This window comes from Setaria viridis, chromosome 9, assembly GCF_005286985.2.
Source record: "Setaria viridis chromosome 9, Setaria_viridis_v4.0, whole genome shotgun sequence".
Classification (NCBI taxonomy): Eukaryota; Viridiplantae; Streptophyta; class Magnoliopsida; order Poales; family Poaceae; genus Setaria; species Setaria viridis.
In genome coordinates this window covers 3,867,009-3,890,243 of record NC_048271.2, presented here as the reverse complement: position 1 = coordinate 3,890,243, position 23,235 = coordinate 3,867,009, and the positions used below count along the sequence as shown (strand labels likewise).

Sequence of the window (23,235 nt, the reverse complement as noted above, 5' to 3'; positions counted from 1 at the left end):
TATGTAAAACAAGCATGGTCGATCAAGTGAGTTAATATAAGTAGAAGGGGAGAGGCTGGCAGCTGTTGGTGACCAATGATATGTAATTCCTTTAGAAGGACTATGCTCATCCCTAGTTTGTATAGAGGCTGGAAGTTATGCTTTTTCTCGTTTGAAAAGTGAATGTGCACTGTGTTAGGTGGCTATTTGGAGCTCCTATAGCTATGGCTTATTTTTCCAACAACGAGAGGTCGTCCCTCCCTAGTACTGATACCATGCACACGCACTGACGCACTAGTGTTCTGAAATCTGAATTACTGGTGCCATTTGAGATGCTGGTTCTTTCTTTCGAATTTGGAAATAATAATGTGGTAATATGTTGGCGTCGCCTTCCTGGCGACTCGGGGGCGCGCCGCGCCGCCACCCAGTTCCCACCCGCAACCAAGCCCCGACGGCCGCTGCCGTCGCCGCCGACCGGCCGGCGGTGTTGGCGGCCAGCGGCTGCGCCACGTCACGCCCCTCCATCACTCCCCTTCCTCCCTCACCCAGCCCAAAATCTCTCGGTGAGCTCACCCACTGCCACCGCCGGGACAGGCCGATTCCGGCCGTTTCGAGGCCGGAGCCGCGTGTTCCTCCACTGTATCTGCCTATCCCTCCACCGGATCTGCCTGTCCCTCCGCCGGATCTACGATCTCCTTGGTGGGACCAGCCCCTTGGTCGTCTCCTCCCACGCTGGGTGGCCATGGTCACCGCTGCGCCCCCAAACCGCGGGGTGGAGCTGCCGTCGGCTACCGGTGGCCGCGCTGACGCGTGTGCGGGGGCTGTCGTCGACTACCGGTGGCCGCGCTGACGCGTTGGCCTCCGCCGGTTCCGGACTTCGCGTGACGCCCTGCGCGCGACATGGAGATGGGCGGCGATGGGCACATCACCGGCACTGGGTGTCCCGCTGGAGCATGGCGGCTATTGCTGGCGGTGGTGCTCGGGCGGTGCTACTCAGTTGTGGGCACCTTATTGCAGATCGTTGACGGTGATAGCGGGCAGCGGGCAGTGTTGGCTATGCCGGCACGGGCGGTGGTACGGTGGTCCATAGATTTTGCCACGGTAATGACGTGGTTGTGCAGGAGTTTCGGACGAAACTCCTACCCGACTGTTACGTCGGTGTCAGCAACAGCGGCATCGTTTTCCTCCCCTGAGGTATTTAGGACCCGTTTGGTTCCTTTGCTTATTTTTAAGCAAGTGTCAAATCAATGTTTAGATACTAATTAGAAGTATTAAACGTAGACTATTTACAAAACTCATTACATAAGTGGAGGCTAAACAGCGAGACGAATCTATTAAGCCTAATTAATCCATCATTAGCAAATGTTTACTGTAGCAACACATTGTCAAATCATGGACTAATTAGGCTTAATAGATTCGTCTCGCCGTTTAGCCTCCACTTATATAATCGGTTTTGTAAATAGTCTACGTTTAATACTCCTAATTAGTATCTAAACATTCGATGTGACGGGTGCTTAAATTTAAGCAAGTGAACCAAACCAGGCCTTATTCTTGGACTTTCTGTAAGATTACGTGCTGGCTAGAATGCGGCGATGGTGTCTTCGACGTCGTGTCCTCCTTGGAGGTATCACCTTAAAATTCTCTGACCTAGCATTTTTTATCTAGGCGAAATATGTTTCTGCGTGACAAGATTTAGTAGGATAAGTCCCGCATCAAATTTCTAAGTAGATGACAGATGTGATGGATTGGTGCTGCATAAAGATAACATAATGTTGAAATATAGACAAAGAAGAAGATTGAAATTTAGTTTTTTAATTGTCTTTCTTTGTCATAGAGTTTTCTTTCTATGTGTTTTTGAGCTCCTTTTTCTAGATTAGAGTCTAACAACTTTTCGTAACCCTTGCTGTATATGTTGGACCATGCCATCTCTATCCTATACTCCTATGTGTATATCCTACTGCTAGACCAGGAGGAGATGCATCTAATTAGTTTTATTTACAAACTACACAAGTTGATACACGCATTTAAATATGCATTTCAGCTAGGAAACTAGCGTGCGTGGAGCGTGGTTGGGAGTGTGACAGCATGGCAGCGTAGCGTGCAGTTGCTTAGGAATGATCTTCCATCCAGTACCTTTGGTTCCGGATGACTTTGAATCCGGAACTAAACGATTAAAGTGCATTTAGTTCCGGATCTAAATTTTGTAGACTGGCAGAGCCCTTTTAATCCCGGTCGGTGGTTCCAACCGGGATAAAAAATCCTTTTAAGTCCCGATCGGAGCCACCGGTCGAGATAAAATGAATTAGTCCAGTTCGTGGCTCTTAGTCCTGGTTGGAGCTACCAACCAAGACTAATCATTTTATCTCAGTTAATGACTCCAACCGGAATTTATCCACCTCTCCGCGCCCACCTTATCTCCTGCGCCCGACCCTCTCCAGCCTCTCTCTCCTTATCACCCTCATCTCCCTCGCTCCCTTCCTCCTCAGCTACCTGCGCCCGGCTCCTCTCTCCTCCTCCCTTCCTCCCCGCGCTCCTCTCCCTCTGATCCCTCCATTCCTTGCCTGCTCACGCCACGCCACCCTCGCCCGCGGGGAGGAGGAGGCCGGGGAGGCGGGGAGGGAGGGAGGGAGCAAAGGGAGGGCGGGCGGAGCGCCGCCGCCGCAGTACGGGCTCATGAATCAAATTGCGCAGGCTCATTGATCTGTTCTTTGCAGGACGCGGGCCCGGTGGAGCGGTGCGGGCGGAACGGGATTTTTTTATTTTTTTGAAACGTTTTAGTCTTTTGTCTCAAAAATTTTATCCCAGTTGGGCATTGGAAGATATATGTCCCTTACCAATCAGGACTAATGCTTAGTTTTCTAGTAGTACGAAGATGCTTGAGAACCAGTGACATGAAGCAGACTTACATAATCAAGCTGCAAGCGTGCGCAAACATCGAAGTAAACAGTTTGTTCCAACAAAAATGTGATGTTATTAGGCCTTTTACATTCGTTTAGGACTATATGCAAACTAACCAAATGAAATTGCTGTCAACTGTGATTTTGAGAAGGGCGGCGAACCCCGCCTGCCCTATTGTCAGTTAATCATCACAGCAAACTCGTAATCGAAAAAAATGAGCCATAGCATAAGGAATTCCAATAGACACAGCTAACATAGTACACATTCATTTTTCAAATGATGAAGAAATCATAACTTCCAACCAAACCAAGGATGCGCCTAGTCTTTATGAAGGGATTACATATGTACTGCGTTTTAGTTACCAACAGCTGCCAGCCTATCCTATCCTATCCTACTTAACTCACCTGATCGACCATGCTTCTTTACATATACTACTTCCCTCCACCCATCGTCCCAGCTCCTCTTATGTGATTATACAGTATACCACTGCTGTTGTATAGTAGTCCGTGTACTCCAGTTTAGTGTTAATCCGAATACAAAGCGAGAGATGATTTGAGAATGGAGGGCACCGGGACAAATTCTGACAATAAGGAGACAGCAACAGGGAGACAATCAAGGAACACAGGAGAGGATTGAGCACCGGCTTGTCTAACTTACGTGTTGTTCGGTCTTGACGCGAGTGTGCCAGTCACGGGGGAACTGCAGCTGCCGATCAGGACACTGAGGCATTTAGCTGGGTGAGTTCTGCAAAGCATGGTGGATGTCCTCAGAAGCATCATGTTACCAAGAAGTACAGGGAACTCACATGTTCACCCAGGAGCCTGGAATACGCCGTACCCCGTCGAACATTTTCGCTGCCTGCGGGCTGCGGCTTGCCGGCACCGGACATGTTATTGTGCCTGCCGTTTCGGAACTTGGGAACAATAGTGCTTCCAATCGTTCCAGCTTTCAGATACACTGTTCCCTGCAGCTTTGCTCGGAGTTCACACCTGTTCCGAGTCCCAAGTGCTTCAGAACATGCAGAGTTCAACAGAAACCAAGTGGTACCAACAGAGACATTTGCATCTTCTTATGCTCACACCGTAACGTTCTAGGTGAAGAGAAACCAAGATTTGTATCGAGTTTAGAACTCAGATGAACTACTACGTACGCGTGAAGCAAAAAAGTCCATGATCACATGCATGAGTACGTGACGGCAATTAAGCACCAAAAACGGACAGGGGAGACAGGGTCTGAGGCAGGCTGGGTTCAGCTCACTGGTGGAAAACCCACCATTAGTCCTGGTTGGTAAGTCACGTATCTCTTGAAAGATCAACCGGGATTAATCATTCAGGATAAAAGGTCCCCTATTTAGTCCCAAGTCATTCACCCAGGACTAAAGACCAATACCAACCAGGACTAAAAAGTTCAAAAAATAAAAAAAGTGCTCACTCCGCGCTGGACCCTTGCCCGCCGACACCGCGGCGGCGCCGCTCCGACTGCACCGCGCCGCCCACCCTCCCTCTGCTCCCTCCCTCCCTCGCCCGCATCGAGCTAGGAGGAGGAGGCTGGGGAGGCGAGGAGGGAGGGAGGGAGCAGAGGGAGAGGAGGAGGCATGGAGGAAGGGACGGAGCAGAGAGGGAGGAACGCTAGGAAATAAGGGGGAGAGAGAGAGAGGAGAGGGCCGGGTCGTGGCCTCGCGGGGAGGAAGGGAGAGGGAGCAGAAGGTGGAGCGGAAGAGGAGAGGATTAGATAAGGGAGTGAGAGAGGAGTCGGAGAGATGAGATAAATCCCGGTTGGTGGCTCCAACCGGGACTAAAAGACCCTTTTAGTCCCGGTTGGAGCCACCAACCGGGACTATTTCATTCTATCCTGAGCGGTGGTTCCAACTGGGACTGGGATTAAAAGCGGAGCTTTTAGTTCCGGTTGGAACAACCAACTGTGATTAAAAGGGCTCCGACAGTCTACAAAATTTAGACCCGGAACTAAAAGCCCTTTAGTCCCAGGTCCAAAACAACCGGGACTACAAATGCTGGATGGAAAGTCTATTCTCTACCAGATACGCGGCTAAGCCACAATGATATATAGTGTATTTAGAAAGGAGGAAGAACGTCAACGCATAACAGCATCATGCCTATTTTTGGTGGTGGCATAATAGGAAAAAAATTGCCCGGGACCGTCCGCAAACTCCTGTCGTGCGGCCCCCCGTCTCGATTCGTTGCGCTGGCGGATCAACGCCTCCGCGCGCGCCTCGCTCGCTCAGCTCCTCTCTCTTGGCTCCTCCGCGCACGCCTCGCTCGGCTCAGCTCGGTCGCGTGGTTCGATAGCTAGACAGCTCGCTCGGCTCGTCATCAAAATCAGATGGAAACAGAAACCAGCGCATAAACAGAAACTATCGTCCGCTAGATGAGAACCACCCTATCTCTCGTCTCCACGTGAGGATCCATTCGTTGTCCGCCACCGCATCCCTTGCGTGCCGCCGACGCTGCCACCGTTTCCAGCATCGTATCCAAGTTCAGGAGAAGCAATCTTTGTGCGATCCTAGACCGTGGCAAAGAAGGACAACCGCCATAGAAATCTTCGACGAACATCGCAACCGTAGCAGCTGTCATGGGAGAAGGAGGCCAGGAGGATAGCAGTCTGAACTCCACAGCAGGAGAAGCCTCCCCACATATCGCAGTTGCAATGGCGGTAGGAAGCCAGGAGAAGGACAACGTTCTCGACTCGTCGCCTATGGTGTCGTCTGTGCCTGCCCTAGTACACAACGGAATGCATCCAACGCAGGTACATATTTTTTTTCACATTCTTTGATCATGATGAGTTTTTACGTGTGTGTTTGACCGTGCTACATGACCTCGACCTCCACTGATTTATGACCATATATATGCTAGATTGCACAGAACTACTCCAATGATAACATTAGAGTGTGTTGCATGATACCTGAAGAAATAGCAGATGAAGCACCAGATAAGGTAACTAAATTACAAATAATTTATTTAATTGAGAGCATAATTTATTTCGTATGCTAAAGGTAAGTCACATTAATTCTCGACTAAATGTGCCACAGATGGCTGATGAAGTTGTGCAACCTATGATCGTTCCTGAAGTTGGAATGGCTTTCGAATCAGAGGATAAAGCTTATGAGATGTACAACACCTATGCTGGCAAGATTGGGTTTAGTATCAGAAAGAGCCATACAAAGCGACGAGGAGATGGGACTCTACGTCAGAAATATTTGGTTTGCAGTAACGAAGGTCATCGAGAAACTGAGTCATCAAGGCACACTACAAGGACGGATTGCGATGCTCGTGTTCAGTTTAGTGTTAGTAAAGAGGGGATTTGGACGGTGCAAAAGGTTATACTTGATCACAACCATTACCTTGCTAGTCCAAATAAAAGGGGCAAGCTGAGGTCCCAACGAAGTGTTCAAGAAGTGGACAGGAAGCTAATTGGGCAGATGAGGGAATCCGGGATGATGCCAGCCCAGGTTTTTGAGTTTATGAAGGAGTTTTATGGAGGAGCAGACAAAGTGCCATTCTCACGGATGGATTGCAACAATGAGATTGGCCGTGAGCGCAAGAAGTACTTAGAATCCAATGATGCAGAAACACTACTGGAATACTTGAAGCGTAAGCAGATAGAGGATCCAACATTTTTTTATGCCATGCAAATAGACAAGAAAGATGGTCGGATAGCTAATTTCTTTTGGGCAGATGGCCAATCTATCATGGATTATGCATGCTTTGATGATGTTGTGTCATTTGACACAACATTTCAGACTAATAAGTTTGAAATGCCTTTTGCTCCATTCCTCAGAACCAACCATCACAAGCAGACTATCATTTTTGGGGCTGCATTGTTGTTTGATGAGACTATACCATCATTTGTTTGGCTATTTGAAACCTTTCTAACAGCAATGTCAGGCAAACATCCTAGCACAATCTTTACTGATCAAGACGCGGCCATGGCAGGAGCAATTGCTTATGTATTTCCAAACACAAGTCATCGCCTCTGTTTGTGGCATATTTACCTTAATGCTGCTAAACATCTTAGCCATGTAATTCAAAAGCATCCTGATAAGTTTCTACCTGATTTTAAGAGATGTGTCTATGAAGACAGATCGGAGTTTTACTTCAAAAAGAAGTGGGATGAATTGTTGCGTGACTACAACCTTGAGGACAACAAATGGATGGCAAACATGTATGATTTGAGGGCAAAATGGGCTGCTGTGTATCGTGACTCATTTACAGCTGATATGAACTCGACCCAAAGGAGCGAAGGTATGAATAATGTATTCAAGAAAAGATTTCATAGAAAACTGGGTCTTTCGGAACTTCTTGAAGAATGTGAGAAGGTTTCCAGTAGTCTTCGTAATAATGAGTTGGATGAAGATTTTAATTCACGTCGAAAGAGCCCAGTTACTCATATTCCTCTGTTGAAGACCGCAGCTGAGTCATATATAGGGAGGATGTACAAAGAGTTTGAGGAAGAATTTAACAAACAATTTTCATTCTCTTGTAAGTTGTTGCAAGCCAAAGGGTCAATTCTGACATATACGGTTACGCATATGCATTCTGATTATGGAGCAACTGTCATATTCAACAAAGCAGACAGTACCATTACATGTGCTTGCAGGAAGTACGAATCCATAGGTATGTATATATATTCAAATTTGAAATTGCAATAATACAACATCTAATACAAATTGATGAAACATGGCATTCATATCTGATAGGTATATTGTGCAAACATGCCTTCAAAGTCTTCAATGTCAACGATGTTTTCATTTTGCCTTCGCAATATATCCAGCACAGATGGCCAAAATATGCAAAGAGAGGATTTTATATTCAGAAACAAGGATCTGAGGAGGAAAGTTTAAAAACCCATGCCGCACGCATCTCACGGAAAGCAACATCTATTGCATTGAAGTGTTCAAAGTCAAAAGAACTTCTTGATCTTTTGGAGGAAGCCATGGATAAGTTGGATTTGGATGCAGATAATCATCTAAGTAAGATGGAAGAACAATCGAATGAGGCTCCTCTTGTTTCAGCTGATTTCGCAACAGATACGTTTAAAGGTACAATATCGTTTAGAGTTCCTGAGGTGGCAAAAGGTGCAAAGAGTAAACGAGGGACCATCTCCCTTGAAAAGAATACAAGCAAGAAGAAGAAAACTGCTAAAAAGAAAGGTATTGATTGTACCAATTCTACAATTATTGTTTTATTCTATACTTGTATTATTAACTATATATGTTTGACTATAGGAGAAGAATCAAATAATGTAGCGGAAAATAGTTATGAAGGTGCTGGTCCAAATAAATTTATTGTAAGACTTTTGGCTTTGACTGCATTTATTTTTCATATTTATTTGCTTACATATTATTTTTATAAACATTTTCATATTCTATGACATGACCTAAATGATGGTAGCGTTGATGCTAACAGTACAATACCACACTTCAATATGCACGGGAATTCTTCTGTCATGAGTGTTCCATATATTAGAGGAGGATACACAAGTCTCTTACTTGGGGTTGATCAAGCTACCACAATGCAGCTGCCTGCTAGAAAATTGGATTTTGATGGACCGACAAATAAAGAAAATATGTAATCTTGTTGTGTTACAGCAAAAATTTATTCACTGATGCTTAATTTTCATCAAAGTTGTAACAGTTGTGTTACAACAGAAATTTATTTTTACTGATGCTTATTTTCATCAAGCTGTGTCGGTTGGAACATGTGAACTTATCTATATTATTTTAGAAGAACCACCCATTTATGGGATCATATAATTTGTTTTTTCAGATTACCATATTGCACCCTCTTCTGCTATCATTTTTCTTCTTTTTTTATACCACATAAGAGGATTACTGAGCCAGATTCATACATTAAGACAATATATACTTTTTTCCAACACATCCATATATATTTCATATCAAAAGAAAAGGTGATACATTGATCATGTTAAGAAAAGGTGATACATTGATCATCATGTACATCTGTGATTACTACAAAGTACAAACTACAACATTAATCTGTTTCAAATTGAAGGAGCCACAACAAGAATCTGACAATGGTGGAAAATGTTACAACTGCATAAGAAAATCTAGGTTGCAAACTTCCTATTTTCTGACGCAGGACACCATCTTGTGATAGTACCATCTGGAGAGATCATCTTCAGTACTGCTGCATTGTCTGCATCTATATATAGTTCAATAACCAATAGGCGAAATCATGCTGTCAGTGTGGTTGTTGTATTGTCTATATGCCCTCAGTTAGGAAGATCGGGAAACTCTGTTGTTGCAAGATGACTGAATTCTTCGGAGGTAAGTATCATACTCTGTCCGCATATCTTGATGCAATGCTATATGTGCATACAAGAGTTGATCAGACCTGCATTTATGAGCTAACAGTGAATTTGGCATTGTTGTAGGATAGAACAAACCAGTCAATCGATCATGAAGGAATGAGAACGGCCTCTGCATCACGGTTCGGTGCTCATGATGGTTTCGCTGAGCTGAAGGATTTTCTCAGCATTGCAGATCAAGATTTCCAGGAAGATACTAAAGGGAGCTCTGACAGCAGATGCCTACATAAGATGCTTGAGGAGTCGCAGTCCGGTTCACCTGTTTCCTCTCCAGTGAAATTCTTTTGGTAATGTTCTGCACTACCAGCTCATCAGAAGGATCTTGGACTACCAGTTTATGTGTCCCCATGTCACCTATGGATTCAATTTTCTTAATACAACCTTCAACTTCACCGGTTGTTTCGAAATCAGCACCAGCTTGTGAAACACAGATATCCCCGCGAACATCTGACAGGGGTAACAGATAAGTCCTTTAATTAAACTAAGTTAGCAAATATGTATAAACGTTAAATTCAGAAAGAAAAGAGGAAAACCTTTAACATATACGTCTTCTGAAGCAACATGGTGAGTGTTCTGTGGTGCCAATTCAGTTATATCTAGATCAGTCGCTAACACACTTCTCTGGAGAAACTCACCACTTGATCTGGCAGTATTTTCTGGCCCATGAACTAGTTCCAGATTATCTAATAAATTTGTTGTTTTGGGATTAGATGGAGAGATGCAAAATAGCATTCTGATTCGTACAGACAAAAATCAAGAAAGCATACCGTTTATATTTCTTTCTCCTGAAACAGCATAGTACTCTTCTAGTACTGTGAACTGAGATCTGAATGGGTTAGTGTTGCCTTCATTTGCTCGAGGGCGGCGGGGGCGGTCGGCGGCGGACGAAGGAGGAAGACGGCAGCGGATGACGGAGGACGACGGGGCCGGCCGGCGGAGGACGACAGAGGAAGACGCGCCGGTGGACGAGGGAGACGGTGGCCGGGGCGGCCGTCGGGCTCGAGGGCGGCGGGGGTGGCCGGCGGCAGACGACGGAGGAAGACGCCGGTGGACGAGGGAGACGGTGGCGGGGGCGGCCGCTGGGCTCGAGGGCGGCGGGGGTGGCCGGCGGTGGACGGAGGAGGAGGACGGTTGCGAGATCTAGCAACTGGGCGGTGCGCTTGCGAGAACGAGACGAACGAGCGAGCCGGGCGTGCTAGCGATCGAGCAGGCGCGGAACCAGAGGAGCGAGCGAGCCGTGCGAGCGAGCTAGCCCCGGCGGATCCAGAGGACGGAGAGGAGCCGAGCGAGCGAGGCACGCGCGGAGACATCGATCCGCCAGCGGACGAAATCGAGACGGGGGGCCGCACAGCGATGAATTTGCGGACGGTCCTCACCTAATTTTTTTCCGGCATAATATCAGCATGCAATTTTTTGGAAACCATACTAATGAAAACTTTTCCAGACGTGGGTGTAAGTCAAATAATGAGTTTATTCTTTTGAGAGTTTCCTTTTTTAAAAGAAAAACTTTGTCAAGATAGATATATGCTGATCCATGGTGTGTTAGCCTAGCTAAAATAACACATCTCGTAGTTTGGTCTATGGAGGCTAGGGTAATTTATTTATTTCACATTATTGCTATAAAAAATAATGTAATAATGGAGTTTGTGTGGTACACGTTGGTTAATGCCTCAGCGTCACTCCCTGGGAGACACAGGCATGACCTTTGCACGCACATCTCTGTGATCCTTTACGCGACCCGGTACTTTAATTGCTTGGACGCCAGCCACTTGCCAAATTATACGTTCATATTTTGCTTGGGCGCTCCCAATTTCTAGAGCGTTGCATGTGGCAAAAACAGAAACAACGTCCGAAGAAAGCTGAGGACCACTCATTTTGATCTCACGTATCAGAATTTCTCCTGACGCCTTCTTCCATTCTCGCCTTCGAATAACTTGGACACGGTCACACAGTCCATTATATTCTCGTAATATAAGTTGTGGTGACTTTCATCATGCATCTTCTTCCCTCTCTGTCGCTACCATCAATCAACATGGATGTTTATTATTTGTCGTCTCACACTAATGGAGTAGACTAGCTAGCTACACCCACAAGTAAGTATATATAACTTGGCATGGTCGGCTGAGTTTAGTAGGAAGGATAACAAGTGAAGATATGATAGCAGTAGAAGGCAAGATCTTGATGTTATTACCATGTGTGTGAGATCTCAGCTGGTGGCCGGGTGGCTATGAAGAAATGCACTGACCCCCAGCATGTTCACGGCTTTAGCAAGTATTCAATATGCGTTTTGTGGAGTTCCTTTCTTCTTGAACACTTGACAAACAACATATTTTACATATCTGCGTTGCCATCGTGAATACTTTCTGAGTGTACATTGTTAGCAACTAAAAACAAGTTCGATCTGTAGGCTTTCCCTGGCGCTAGTGGATTGTACGTGTAGTAGCACTACTGAAGGCTCTGCTATGATAAACTATCCACTATATCACTTTAGCGTCTGATTTGTACTGTGTTGTTGATGAGGAGCTGTTCTAGGTTCTCTGGCGAACCCACCCAGCAAAATGCCTCAATATAATGTCATTTGATCTTCTTCTATATCAATGAAAGAGGCACAATCTCATACCTTAAAAAAAATCCTTCGACAACTGTAGTTCCCCGTGACAGGCACACTCGCGTCAAAGACAACACGTAAGTTAGGCGGGCTGGTGCTCATTATATCGTCTCTTGCGTTCCTTAATCGTCTCCCTATTATTTGCTCTGTCGGTACAAGCTGGTTGATACAATGCTCATGCTTCCTTCCTACCTGCATGATCATGGCTCGATCGATCAAATGTACATATACAACACGGTGGGACATGACCAAAGAAACTCAGGGTTGGCACTTGGCAGATCTTGCGATTCACGAGGAATGGAGACCAACACGGGCCCGACAAGTCACTGAAGGCCGGAGCAACCACTGCACTGCAGAGTACCAAGTGCTGGTAAACTAATAGGACTTGTCTGAAATCTGATAATGGGCATTGTCTTAGGCTCATACCTACTAATGGGCCAACTCCTATTGTAACATTGTTTCCCCCGGTGACTTCCATTCCCAAAGCTCTTCGCCATTTTCTTAACTACATGCCAAGATCTACCTCTCAACAACCAATACTTCATTCCGTACATACAATTCACCATCACTCTTTTTCTTAGCTTATAGTACGAGCCAACCTACATGCGAAGACCCTAGTGTGAGGAGTATGCTATATATAAACCCTCAAGAAGGCAGATAGGGCCAGTTGATATGGACTAGGACACAACTACTGCTAGTTAAGGACGCAAAGAGGCCGAGTTGGTGGGTTGCAAAAATACTACCTGAAAGATAAACCTTTAGTACTTTTCTCTAAGAACTGAATTAGCTTCAACAGTTAGTGTCGGACGAGAGTTGCTAATTTAATTTTGTGGGCAAAGAGTAATGCATAGATTGCCAACTTGCATTGCCAAATCTCTCTGTGTGCATTTCAAAACACTATGCGTGGGCCTTAATTAATTAACTGGAAAAGAATACATGGACATCATCATTCATCAATTACAATGTACTAGAGCGCAGCTCACAGGGCCTCCTTTGCATGTTGGAAACGCATACGCCACGAGCATATTGTTCTCGAGTTTCAACTACGTGCCTATGCTCGGGAGCGGGGGATGGACCGGAGGCAGCACGCATGGGCGTGGCTTGTTAGCTACCGACCCTGGTGTCTGCTGACTTGGTCAAGCAGGCATCGCCCGAGCGAGGCAGGCCTCTGAGGACAAGCGAGAAACTCCTAGAGTGCCGCCGCGCCTCCGGTCTGGTGGACGAGCTTGTAGCCTGACTGTTGGTCAAAGAAATTAGATTTGTGAACAAGATAACATTTGGAAGTTCATGAAAACAATGAGTCTCTCTTTACAACAGGGTAGAACTCCCTATTTAATAGTGGCTCATGAGCCACTTTACATTCTGAAAATATTCTTCCTCAACCACTACATTCCTAGTATATGTTGTACATAAAGATTATTGGGGTAACATGCACAAATTGAATTCTTTCACGCAGTCACGTTTCTCACACCTCCATCCCTCCAACCTCGGGACTTCACCTTCGTGCCAGACCAATTCCCTAGCTTCGTGTCTTACCCTCGGCCTGAGATAGATGCCCAACCTCATGGCTCCTGGTTCGTTATGTTGCTTTAAGAGCTTATAACCTCGCGACGTCTCCCTTCAGGTTCCGTTCCTCCTGAGTAAAGAGAAAAAGGTGAAATTGGTGTTTGAGATTGACTTCGAACACTCGAGAATTAGCTTAATTGGAGTTTAGTCATCAGCTAACAATTGCCAATTTCGAGTCCCTAAAGTAATAAAGAAGATGGCAGGGTACAAGTTTTACTACCATAATAGTTTTCGTAAGAAGTTACGAGGTTAACTAAGTTCTTCTTACGAGGTTAACTAAGTTTTGTTTCTTGATCCTGAATTTGCGAGAGAACGACAGTTTTTCGTGATCCCCAACACCGGCCCAATCCTCAACCGGCGCCTCAACGTCCGGTCACGGAGCCAGATCGTTGCTGGATACATGTTACGACCTTTCCCATCCAAGCCTTCCTGGTGTCTTCCTTTCCCAGATCTCGCCACCGTTTGGGTCCCTAGGTGGCCTACTGCTGTCAAGCGACAACTCAATAAGAACAGTGATTGATCTAATAGCACTATAGACAGAAGCCCTTGTGCCTTGTCACTAGGAGATGGAGTGATGATCGGTGGAGACATGCGTGGCAGTATAATCACCAAATGACGGCGCAATGTGAGACAATGTATTTGTGTGGTGTATATAAAGAGAGAGGCAGCCTTCTGGGTTCTGATGCTGGAGCGTGTGCCTAGTATCTGGGCCTTGGTAAGGAATTTTAATTTCCTTGTGGACTTTGGGTCCCACTCTGTCAAATGCTAGACAAGAGTTGCAGCAAAGGTTGGTTGGTAAAGTGGCAGACTACACTCTTTCTCTTCTTGTACAAAAAAAAATATATCCTGATTTTATACACAACACGTTACGAACACACCTAGTGACTCTTGAAGTTAACATATAACCCCAGACTTTGTTAAACTGATATACTGCGAATTAGTGTCCTTAAGAGTAACCACCGACCCTATTTAGTTTCCTAAAATGTGTCACATTTTGAGAAAAAAATTAGTTCAATTAGTTGAACTAAAAAGGTTGGTGGTGGAAGTTGAATGAAATACTACTAGGACTGCCAAAATGGTCCTGCTCAGTTCAACGTTGATAAAAAGGGCAGCGACCGAATGGTCTATAACGCATTAAGGTTGTCCGAGGCAACAAACCAACCCTGCAAATGCTTCCTATGCTCCTTTTCTCTTTGTTTGAATTCTTATCCCATACGCTAGACTTGCCCGGCAATAATTATTGGCAGACACTTCTCTAGATGGGTGTAGCAATCAACAGATTGGTCAAAACATGAACCGCACATCGATCTGTAGGCTGCAGTAGTACGTTCTACAGTTCTCCAAATATCATCAAGGCACGGGAGGCATGCATCACAAAAAAGCGTTGCCCTGCCGATTCGGAGAAGCCCGTCTGCTCTCGTTGATACGCATCGCCTCGATCTTTGGCTCCAGAGCTGCAGGTATCATATATATGTCTCCTCTGTAAAGACAGTTTACTGTGGCCTTCAGTAATGCAGGGTATAGTAGTCGGTAATTCCAAGTATCTGAACAACGCGGAGATCACCATTTGTCACGTACCTCGTGTTCTCTCTGGATTGCGACCGCCTTTCGCACACCTGCGATCCTTCAGCAAACATGGCCTTATTAAGCCATAGACCGTGATTTGGTGATTGAGTGATAACATAGTTATTGGGACTAATGTTTTATTTAACATTTACCTTGTAGATTTTCTAGGTCCCAAGAATGCAAATTAAATCATGGCAATGTCCAAATGATGGTATTTTTGACATCCAAATTATGGTATTCGAGTATCCAAGCTACGGTATTCGAGTATCCAAGCCATGATATTTAGGATTATTCTATGGTATTGACGTATCCAAATGATAGAGAAAATCCAAGTGACAGTATCTTTGGTGCTTGCATTGGATGAATTGGAATGAAAAATGCACCATCGGATATTCCGATGCCTCACCTAAGAAGCGTCGGAGCAACCATCGGAGCAATTGGTACAACGGGAAAAATAAGGGAAAATCTCGAGTGCACCGGATGATCTGACGGGGTAATTTTACAAGCGTCGGAGCAATTCGCTGAGGAGGCAGAGGAAATTCTATAGCATTGGATGTTCCGATGTCCTATGGAGTTGACTATCGGACGAAGCATATTTTCTTTGAAAAGTTCTAGAGAGGTTTTGGGCAAAAATCCTTCAGCACCGGATGATCCGACGGCACCATCGGAGAAAGTGTCGGAGCAATGACGTCAGGGGGATCCAACTGCTATGTGATGTGTACAGTGGCATCGGATAATTCGAGGGGGGTAAGGATAAAGCGTCGAATGAATTCCTGAGGAACTTGTGAGTGGGGAGCCAACGGGTAGTTGCATCGGATATTCCGATGCAGGCTAAAAATAGACCATCGGAACATCTGATGGTATCCTTTTTCACTAGCCGTGGGAGCAACGGCTCTTTGAGCCGTTGGGGCTATTTATACCCCCACCACTCACCCATTTGTTGTTGCTGGAGTATCCAGGGTGCATTGAAGACCCAGACTCCATGCCACCGAAAGTGCTTAAGTGATCCCTCAAAGGTTTAGCACAAGTTTAGGAGAGTGATTTGTGCTAGGACAGGCCTAAAAAGGAGTGAGTGCAAGGTGTGCTGACCTTATGATCAGGTTCTAGAGTGAACCATCGTTGTACAAGAGGTGTGCCGGCGCCTTGGAGCCTTGGTGGCTCGCCAGCAAGTTTTCGACCCTCTGGCTTGGTGTGAAGCGATGTCAACGACCTTGTGCGGGAGACGTGGAGACCCCCTTCCTTCGTGGAGAGCTCCTTAGTGGAAACGGCATCAAGGTGACCGAGGGATTTGGTGTGAGCCTTAGTGGCCGAGCCTTTGTGGCAAACCAAGGGGCACCTTGGGAGAGGCTTGGTGGTCGCGAAGCAATACTCTTGTGTGAGTGCTTCAATAACGTGGACTAGTGGTGACTTAGTGTCTACTGATACCACGGATAAATCCTAGTGTTAAGAGTTTGCTTCCCCTCATCCCCTCCTTACGTTTTCGCATTTTATATTTGCAACTTGTGTGCCTTTACTTTCTTAGAGCAGTCTTGATAGGATTGGCTATAGGTTGCAAAACTTGTTTTGGGATGAGGGTTTCACACTAGATCAACCGGAGATTGTACATCTAGATAGCACGATCTAGTACAACTAGTGGAAGCCATAGGTTTAGTTTTTAAGTTGCTTAATTTACCCTCCCCTCTTAGAAGGCTACGAGCGCTGATTTCTTTCGATCCTGCATGCCGGCCACCTGCCCAGCTGCAATGGTGATGCTCCTGGGTTTTGGACACGCCGAGCGTCCATCTTCGAAAGATCATACCTCCCCTGCGACAACCGAAATGACAAGGGTATATGACTTAGACAGATGTCTTCTGCATGCAAAGTTAACAAATGTCGACAGTGCTAGCTCGATCACAATTAACACTACTTACTCAGAATTTGTCCCGGTGCCCTCCATTCTCAAATCCTCTCTCGCTTTATTTTCAGACTAGCACTAACCGGAGTAAACGGACTACACCACATAAGAGGAGCTGGGACGATGGGTGGAGGGAAGTAGTATAGATATATGTAGACGAGCATGGTCGACCAGGTGAGTTAAGTAGAGGAGGGGGGAGTCTGTTGGTAACCAAGGCGTATGAAATTCAATTCCTTTAGAAGGACCACGCACATCTCTAGTTTGTGTAGAGGGAGGAAGTTATACTTTCTTCATTTCAAAAATAAATGTGTACTATATGTTAGGTGGATTTTGGAGTTCCTTATGCTAGGTTTCTGAAAAAAAGGGAAATGGTATGGCAGCATATATAATTTTTTGACACACTAAAATTGAAGCATGCAAATGCAAAGAACCTCCTCAGAATCATGATTCAGCTGAAGGTAGGATGGGACTGACTCCGATTAAAAGTCCATGTCAGCTTCTAAAGCTAAGCATTTGAGTTCTGCATTTCCTAGATACAAAATGAGAACTAACAAAAAAATCATTTAACTGGTCAAATACGGCAACGAAAAAAAGAGAGAGAGCAGCACTTGGCTCACAAAACTGCAAAAAAGAAGAGAAAAGCAAATGAAAGCGTGAATCATAGAGAAAATCTATCATCCAAAAAATTTGAGTAAAGAAAAGAAAAATTTTAGTCAGTAGACATCCAAGAAAAGCCATTTGCCATAAGCCCATAACGATGTGGTGCTGCTAGTGCAGCTTCATCGCACTTCTCACACTAGATCGTGATAATTATAGATACCAGTTAGTGTCATTTTTTCCTTCCATACATTGTTTGAATTACTTGTTTTCCTGTTGCCTCACCGAAGCTTTGTAGGATGCACTGTAGATTGGTCATGTTAATAATTTTTTGTGAGGACGTTTCAATCTTCATTTTGGGTGACTTAACATTAAATGATAGTCTGAGCTGAGTGGAAGACTAACTGGAGCATACTACAGTCGCAAGGAAGATGGTCTGAGCTGAGTGGAAGAAGAGAATATATATAACCTGACATGGTCGGCTGAGTTATTAGTAGGAGGGAAAGGCAGAGTTGTTGGGAACGGTAACTAGTGAAGATATGGTAGCAGTAGATGGCAAGATGCCAAGATCTAGAGATGCTATTACTATGTGTGCGAGATCAGCTGGGTGGCTATGAAGAGATGCACTGACCCCCCGCATGTTCACGTTATTGGAGCAGTGAATGCCAGAGGGCCAATATGCAACGAACGCAAGCCTACAAGTCCACAAATACATGTGCTTTCCAGGCTCTAAAAATTATTCAGCATGAATTTCACGGACTTCCTGAACAAAATTCTCTAGGCTATGAACAGTGCTAAAAAGTTTGTCTGCATGCCTGCTAAATTACGGTCTTTTTACAGCCCCTCAAGAATTCAAGGCAAGGCGCGCGGTTCTCTGTAGCATCCCAGTGTCATAATTTATATGGACAAAGACAAAGGAACCGATCTGACGCATCATGGTAATTTTCCGCTTCAGCATATCTGCCAGCTTGCAGAACTCCATGCATCGTCGATGAAAATTGCATTTTACCTCGTGCGGCGGAAGCTTTCTCCGACAGTGCAAGCCCGACGCCTTCCACTCTTAGACGAACTCGTCGAATTTTTTCTGATCATACACCCGCAACAATTTGAGCATGCACAAATCCATTTCGTAAGAATCCTGATCCAAACCATCTCATATATCTCTTGTCATGCAAGCTGCAGGAAGTACTTTGGATCAGACGTACATAGCCCGCAGTGAATGCCAAAGTGCCCATGCAATGAACACAAGCCTAGAAAGTTCACAACTGGACATTCCAGGTTTTAGAAAGTATTCAACATGCATTTTGTGGACTTCCTGAACACTTGACAGAAAACGCATTTGTTAGCAACTGCATATATATCCACCTCGCCATTGTGAATACTTTCTATGAATGTACATTGCTAGCAACTAAGCCAAAACGGTAGTACAGTTAGTTCATTGGCATTTGGCAACACACTTTCATTCTCTGCAGAAAGAAATATCCTGCGCCTAAAGACAAAGCTAGCTTTGCCAATATATACCTCCTGACTCTTGTAGTTATAACGTGCAACGGCAGACTTAAAATTGGTCAATGGTTGAAACACTAGCACTGCAGAAGGTCACGTTCATTCTGATGTTGATAAACTAATAGGACTGGTGTGAAAAGTCGCAGTCTGTGGAGATATGGTCACGAATGATCTATGACGGACATTGTCTTAACCTCGTAGCTACATGTTGCCGAATTGCTTCTGAAATTGTTTTCCCTGATGCCTTCCATTCGCATAGCTCTTCGCCATTTTCTTAACTACATGGCAAGAATTACCTCTCAAGGACCAATGCTTCATTCCATGCATGTAATTCATCGTCTATCTTTTTCTTAGCTTAGAGGAGGAGCCAACCTATATGTCAAGACACTAGTGTGAAGAGAATACTACATATGGCATAGGAAACAAGATGACAGGTTTGCTAGGGTCAGTTGATATGGACGGCACAACTAGTTATAAGGACGCAAAGGTGCAGAGTTGGTGCAGTGGGTTGCAAATATAATAGCTGAAGGACACTTTTACTTTTTTTTTTTTACAACTGAAGGATACTTCTACTTATGGGTACAGGGAAGTAATTTCAAGAGTTAGTGTAGGACATGACTAGCTGGCTGGTTTAATTTAGCGGGCAAAGAGTAATGTATAGATTGCCAACTTGCCAAGAATTCTAACTAGGAAAACCCCTCTATTCTTTTTTCGAGAATACTGGACGACGACATGAAAAATGACACATGGTGTAAGTATACATATCTCTATACATCATTCTTTATAGCCACGCATGAACCAAATAAATCTCTCTATGTGCAATTAAAAACACTATATCCGCGGGGCTATATATAATTGGCAAATAACACATAGCCATTGAACGTGTCCGATTACAATCTACTTGTACTTGCGAGGTACGGTAGAGCTCACACGCGCTCATTAGCATATGGAATCGCATACACCAAAGGAGTATCATTTAAGATCTTGCTGCGTTCAGAATATAGGGGGAATGGGCAGGCCCGGGGGGGTAGCAACATGCGCTCACCTGCAGGCGGCTGAGGACAAGAATGCCCATGTACCGAGTTCAGCTGCGCCTTGAATTTAGGATGGAGGACGATCTTCTTTCACCCGAAGTAAAACTTGGCTGAAAATGAATTTGAAATGGAAGATAGCATTCTGGACTGATGGTGTCACTCCTTTAAAAATCAAATCGTTCCTGCTCATCATATCCTGCCCCGTCTTCGACTGGCATATCAATGGCCCGTTGCGGCGCCAGGCCGTTGCCGGATATGTGTTCCTTATCCCATGGAAGCCTTCCCCTTCCTGGTGTCTTCCGTTCCTAGAGAACTCGTCACCGCTTCGGTCCCTATCGATCTGGCCTGCAGCCAAGCAACGACTCAAACACTGATCTGTCTAAATCTAATAATAAAACTCGACAGCAGCCTTGCCTTATCACTAGATGGAGTAATGATTGGAGACTATAATCGCTAGATGACGGTGCAATGTGAGATCATGTGCGTGTGTATATATAGATAGAGGCACCTTGCTGCTGGTGCCAATCAAATATACAAGACGAGTACACAGGGTTGGTAGACAAGCCGTGTGGTGGCGCATGTCTAGTTGTAAAAAACGAAGCTGGGCCTCAATGGTCAAAACCGGCCGGGAAAAGGGGAAAAAAGTCTATTTAAACACCTTTTAACTATTGAAATATATATAGTGCCATGCCATTCTCCCTCTCTCGCTACAAAATTAGATATTTTACACATTGAACGACTATCTAGTGCGGTGTGAGTTACATACCTAGTGGTATTAAAGGTGGTTTCACGTGACGCGGCAGTAAATCCCACATGTCCGGTGAAAGGTGGCAATGACAGTGGATCCATAACATCAAATAAAACAATATCTACAGCATGACTGTACTTACATGGAAGTATTTTCAAGAGTTATTGTACAAATGCAGGACATGACTAGCTAGTTTAATTTTGTGGGCAAAGAGTAACGTATAGAATGCGAATTTGACATGAGTTCGGACTAGGAAATCTCACTCTCTATTTTGCAAGAATACCGATGGCATGCAAAAATTCACATGACGATGCACAAGCATGTCCACAGGTATTCGTTCCCCCATATATAGCCATGCATAAACAAAACATTTGTGTGTGTAAGTGCAATTCTGCTAATTCATCTTCTTGAAGTAAGGCTTCCTAGTAGGACGATGCAAGAAACCACGCTGGCGGCACGCACTCCTTAGCAATTTGGAACCGCATATGCACACCACGGTCCAGGGTCTTATAGTTTTTCAACGATCTCACTGTGTTTGGGAACTGGATCGAGCAGAGGGACGCCCGGGAGGCAGCACACAACACACATGCATGCATGCGCTTGGGTTCATGGCTTGCTAGCTAGCGACCCTGGCCGGTGAGTTGCTAGCTACACAAGCGAGAATGGCCGCACTAGTCAAACACCACAATAGCCACGCCACCAATTGAATGGCCGCAGCATCATTTCAGATGGCCACTGGGCGAGACCATATGGCTGCCGGATATGTTACCTTTCCCATGCAAGCCCTCCTGGTGTCTTCCGTTCCCAAAAACTCGTCACCATTTCGATCCATATCTGGCCAACTGTCAAGCAAGGACTCAAATATATACTGCTTGATGGTCAGCAGCCTTGCCATGCATAGAAGATATAGATGGAGTAATGACTGGAGCCATGGCAGTACACAATCACCAGATGACGGTGCGAGAGTAGGTGAGTAGTGTATGACAGGACTTAATAAGTGGGCAGAAAATAAAATGTAATGTATATATAGATTGCCAACTTGCCACTAATTCTGATATGGAAAGTCACTCACCATATTCTTTCCTTCAACAATAACGCACGACATGCAAACACTACTTGTCTACCATGCATAAACCAAGTCTCCATGCATGTGCAGTATAATTAATACGGCGGGTCTAGCGTGTAGAAGCTGAAAAATGTAATAACGCCGATCTCCGTGCACAATTTCATGACACTGTTACTACTAAGACTGTCATGTCAGCTTTTCAATGGAATGAAACTGCCTCTCTCAATGTACAATTTCATTCCAAAATTTCATAGACAACCTGCAACATTTAAATATTACATAGTGGTTTGATCAAATATTCCGTGGGTACCATGTAGTCCTCATATAATACGATTTCCCGTTTAGACTACAGTGCTCGCTGCCACCTAAAGTAAGCGATAAATGACCAAAATATAGAACCTGACAAACTTAAAAAACCTCACTGCCACTCAAATTTTCATCTTCTTATTTCCTACATAGCACCTCCCATCTTCCGAAGCCTTCCATTTTCCTATTTGCTGCCACCTTGTTCCCTGAAAATAGACAGCAATATTTACTAATATGTTCACAGCAAGCGACATTTTCAAGCACCAGATTCAACTGACATATATAGAGCAGCACAAGCAGATACGTCCCACACTTTAGAACCAACGCATATAATTACTAATGCACAAGCTACCATCTATATCTGTGGCTGATGAGTGATGATCCATGTGTCATTGCACAGAGCTTGTACTGACAGGCTAACATCTATGTCAGATGATAGCTAGTGTTAGATTTGTCTGCACTACTTCGTGAATGAAAAGAAACATAAACTTTACAGTTTAATCAATCTTACTAACCTTATACTCGGCCAGCCCATAAATCTGACGAGCGCTGCATCTCAACTATCCAATTAAGCAATCAAGCAACCCAAACAACACCATGATTTGGGGATTTGTTTCATACTGACACACAAACTGAACAAGAGAGGAAAATTAACCAAGGATTTGTGGAAGAGGATTGACCTCCGTGGCTGGCAACTATGGATTCCGGTCAACATGCTGCACTTGGCGGTGACCGTGGTGGTGGCGCTGCAACTGGCAGAGGTGGCGTTGATTCCAAGTTCACGAATCTCTGATGTGGTGACGTACTGACGCCGGAGTTGGACCTCCCGGTGAAGAAGCTAGCAGTTCGTTCACAGGGGCGCCTTTCTTCTCTCGCTTGCCATCAAACGGCGCTGCTGCGCGGCCGGCGCAGGCGACGCCGCAGCAACCTACCATAGCCATCGGCCTACAAGATTGGAAGGGGGAGGGCGGCGAGATTAGAGGCGAGGAGTGAGGCAAGATCGGCGGGGATGGAGGGGAGCCTAGCGGGAAAGCTTGCGCCATGCAGGAGGGGCAGAAGGAGCGCGCGCTTCGCACGGGATCTCTGCCGCCATGTCTGAATGAAACGAAGCCCCTCAATGCA

At 45.2% G+C, this 23,235-nt stretch overlaps 1 protein-coding gene across 1 annotated transcript in view; it reads left to right on the top strand.

Moving 5' to 3' along the window:
* Window positions 1–5,541: 5,541 nt before the first annotated feature.
* LOC140221493 (protein FAR1-RELATED SEQUENCE 5-like) overlaps window positions 5,542–23,235 on the top strand; it is a 40,816-nt gene continuing 23,122 nt past the window's right edge. The window contains exons 1-5 of the mRNA XM_072291184.1: window positions 5,542–5,640; window positions 5,748–5,828; window positions 5,924–7,508; window positions 7,592–8,073; window positions 9,289–9,475. Of these exons, the coding sequence (XP_072147285.1) occupies window positions 5,542–5,640; window positions 5,748–5,828; window positions 5,924–7,508; window positions 7,592–8,073; window positions 9,289–9,475 (2,434 nt within the window). The remainder of the gene's footprint in view (window positions 5,641–5,747; window positions 5,829–5,923; window positions 7,509–7,591; window positions 8,074–9,288; window positions 9,476–23,235) is intronic.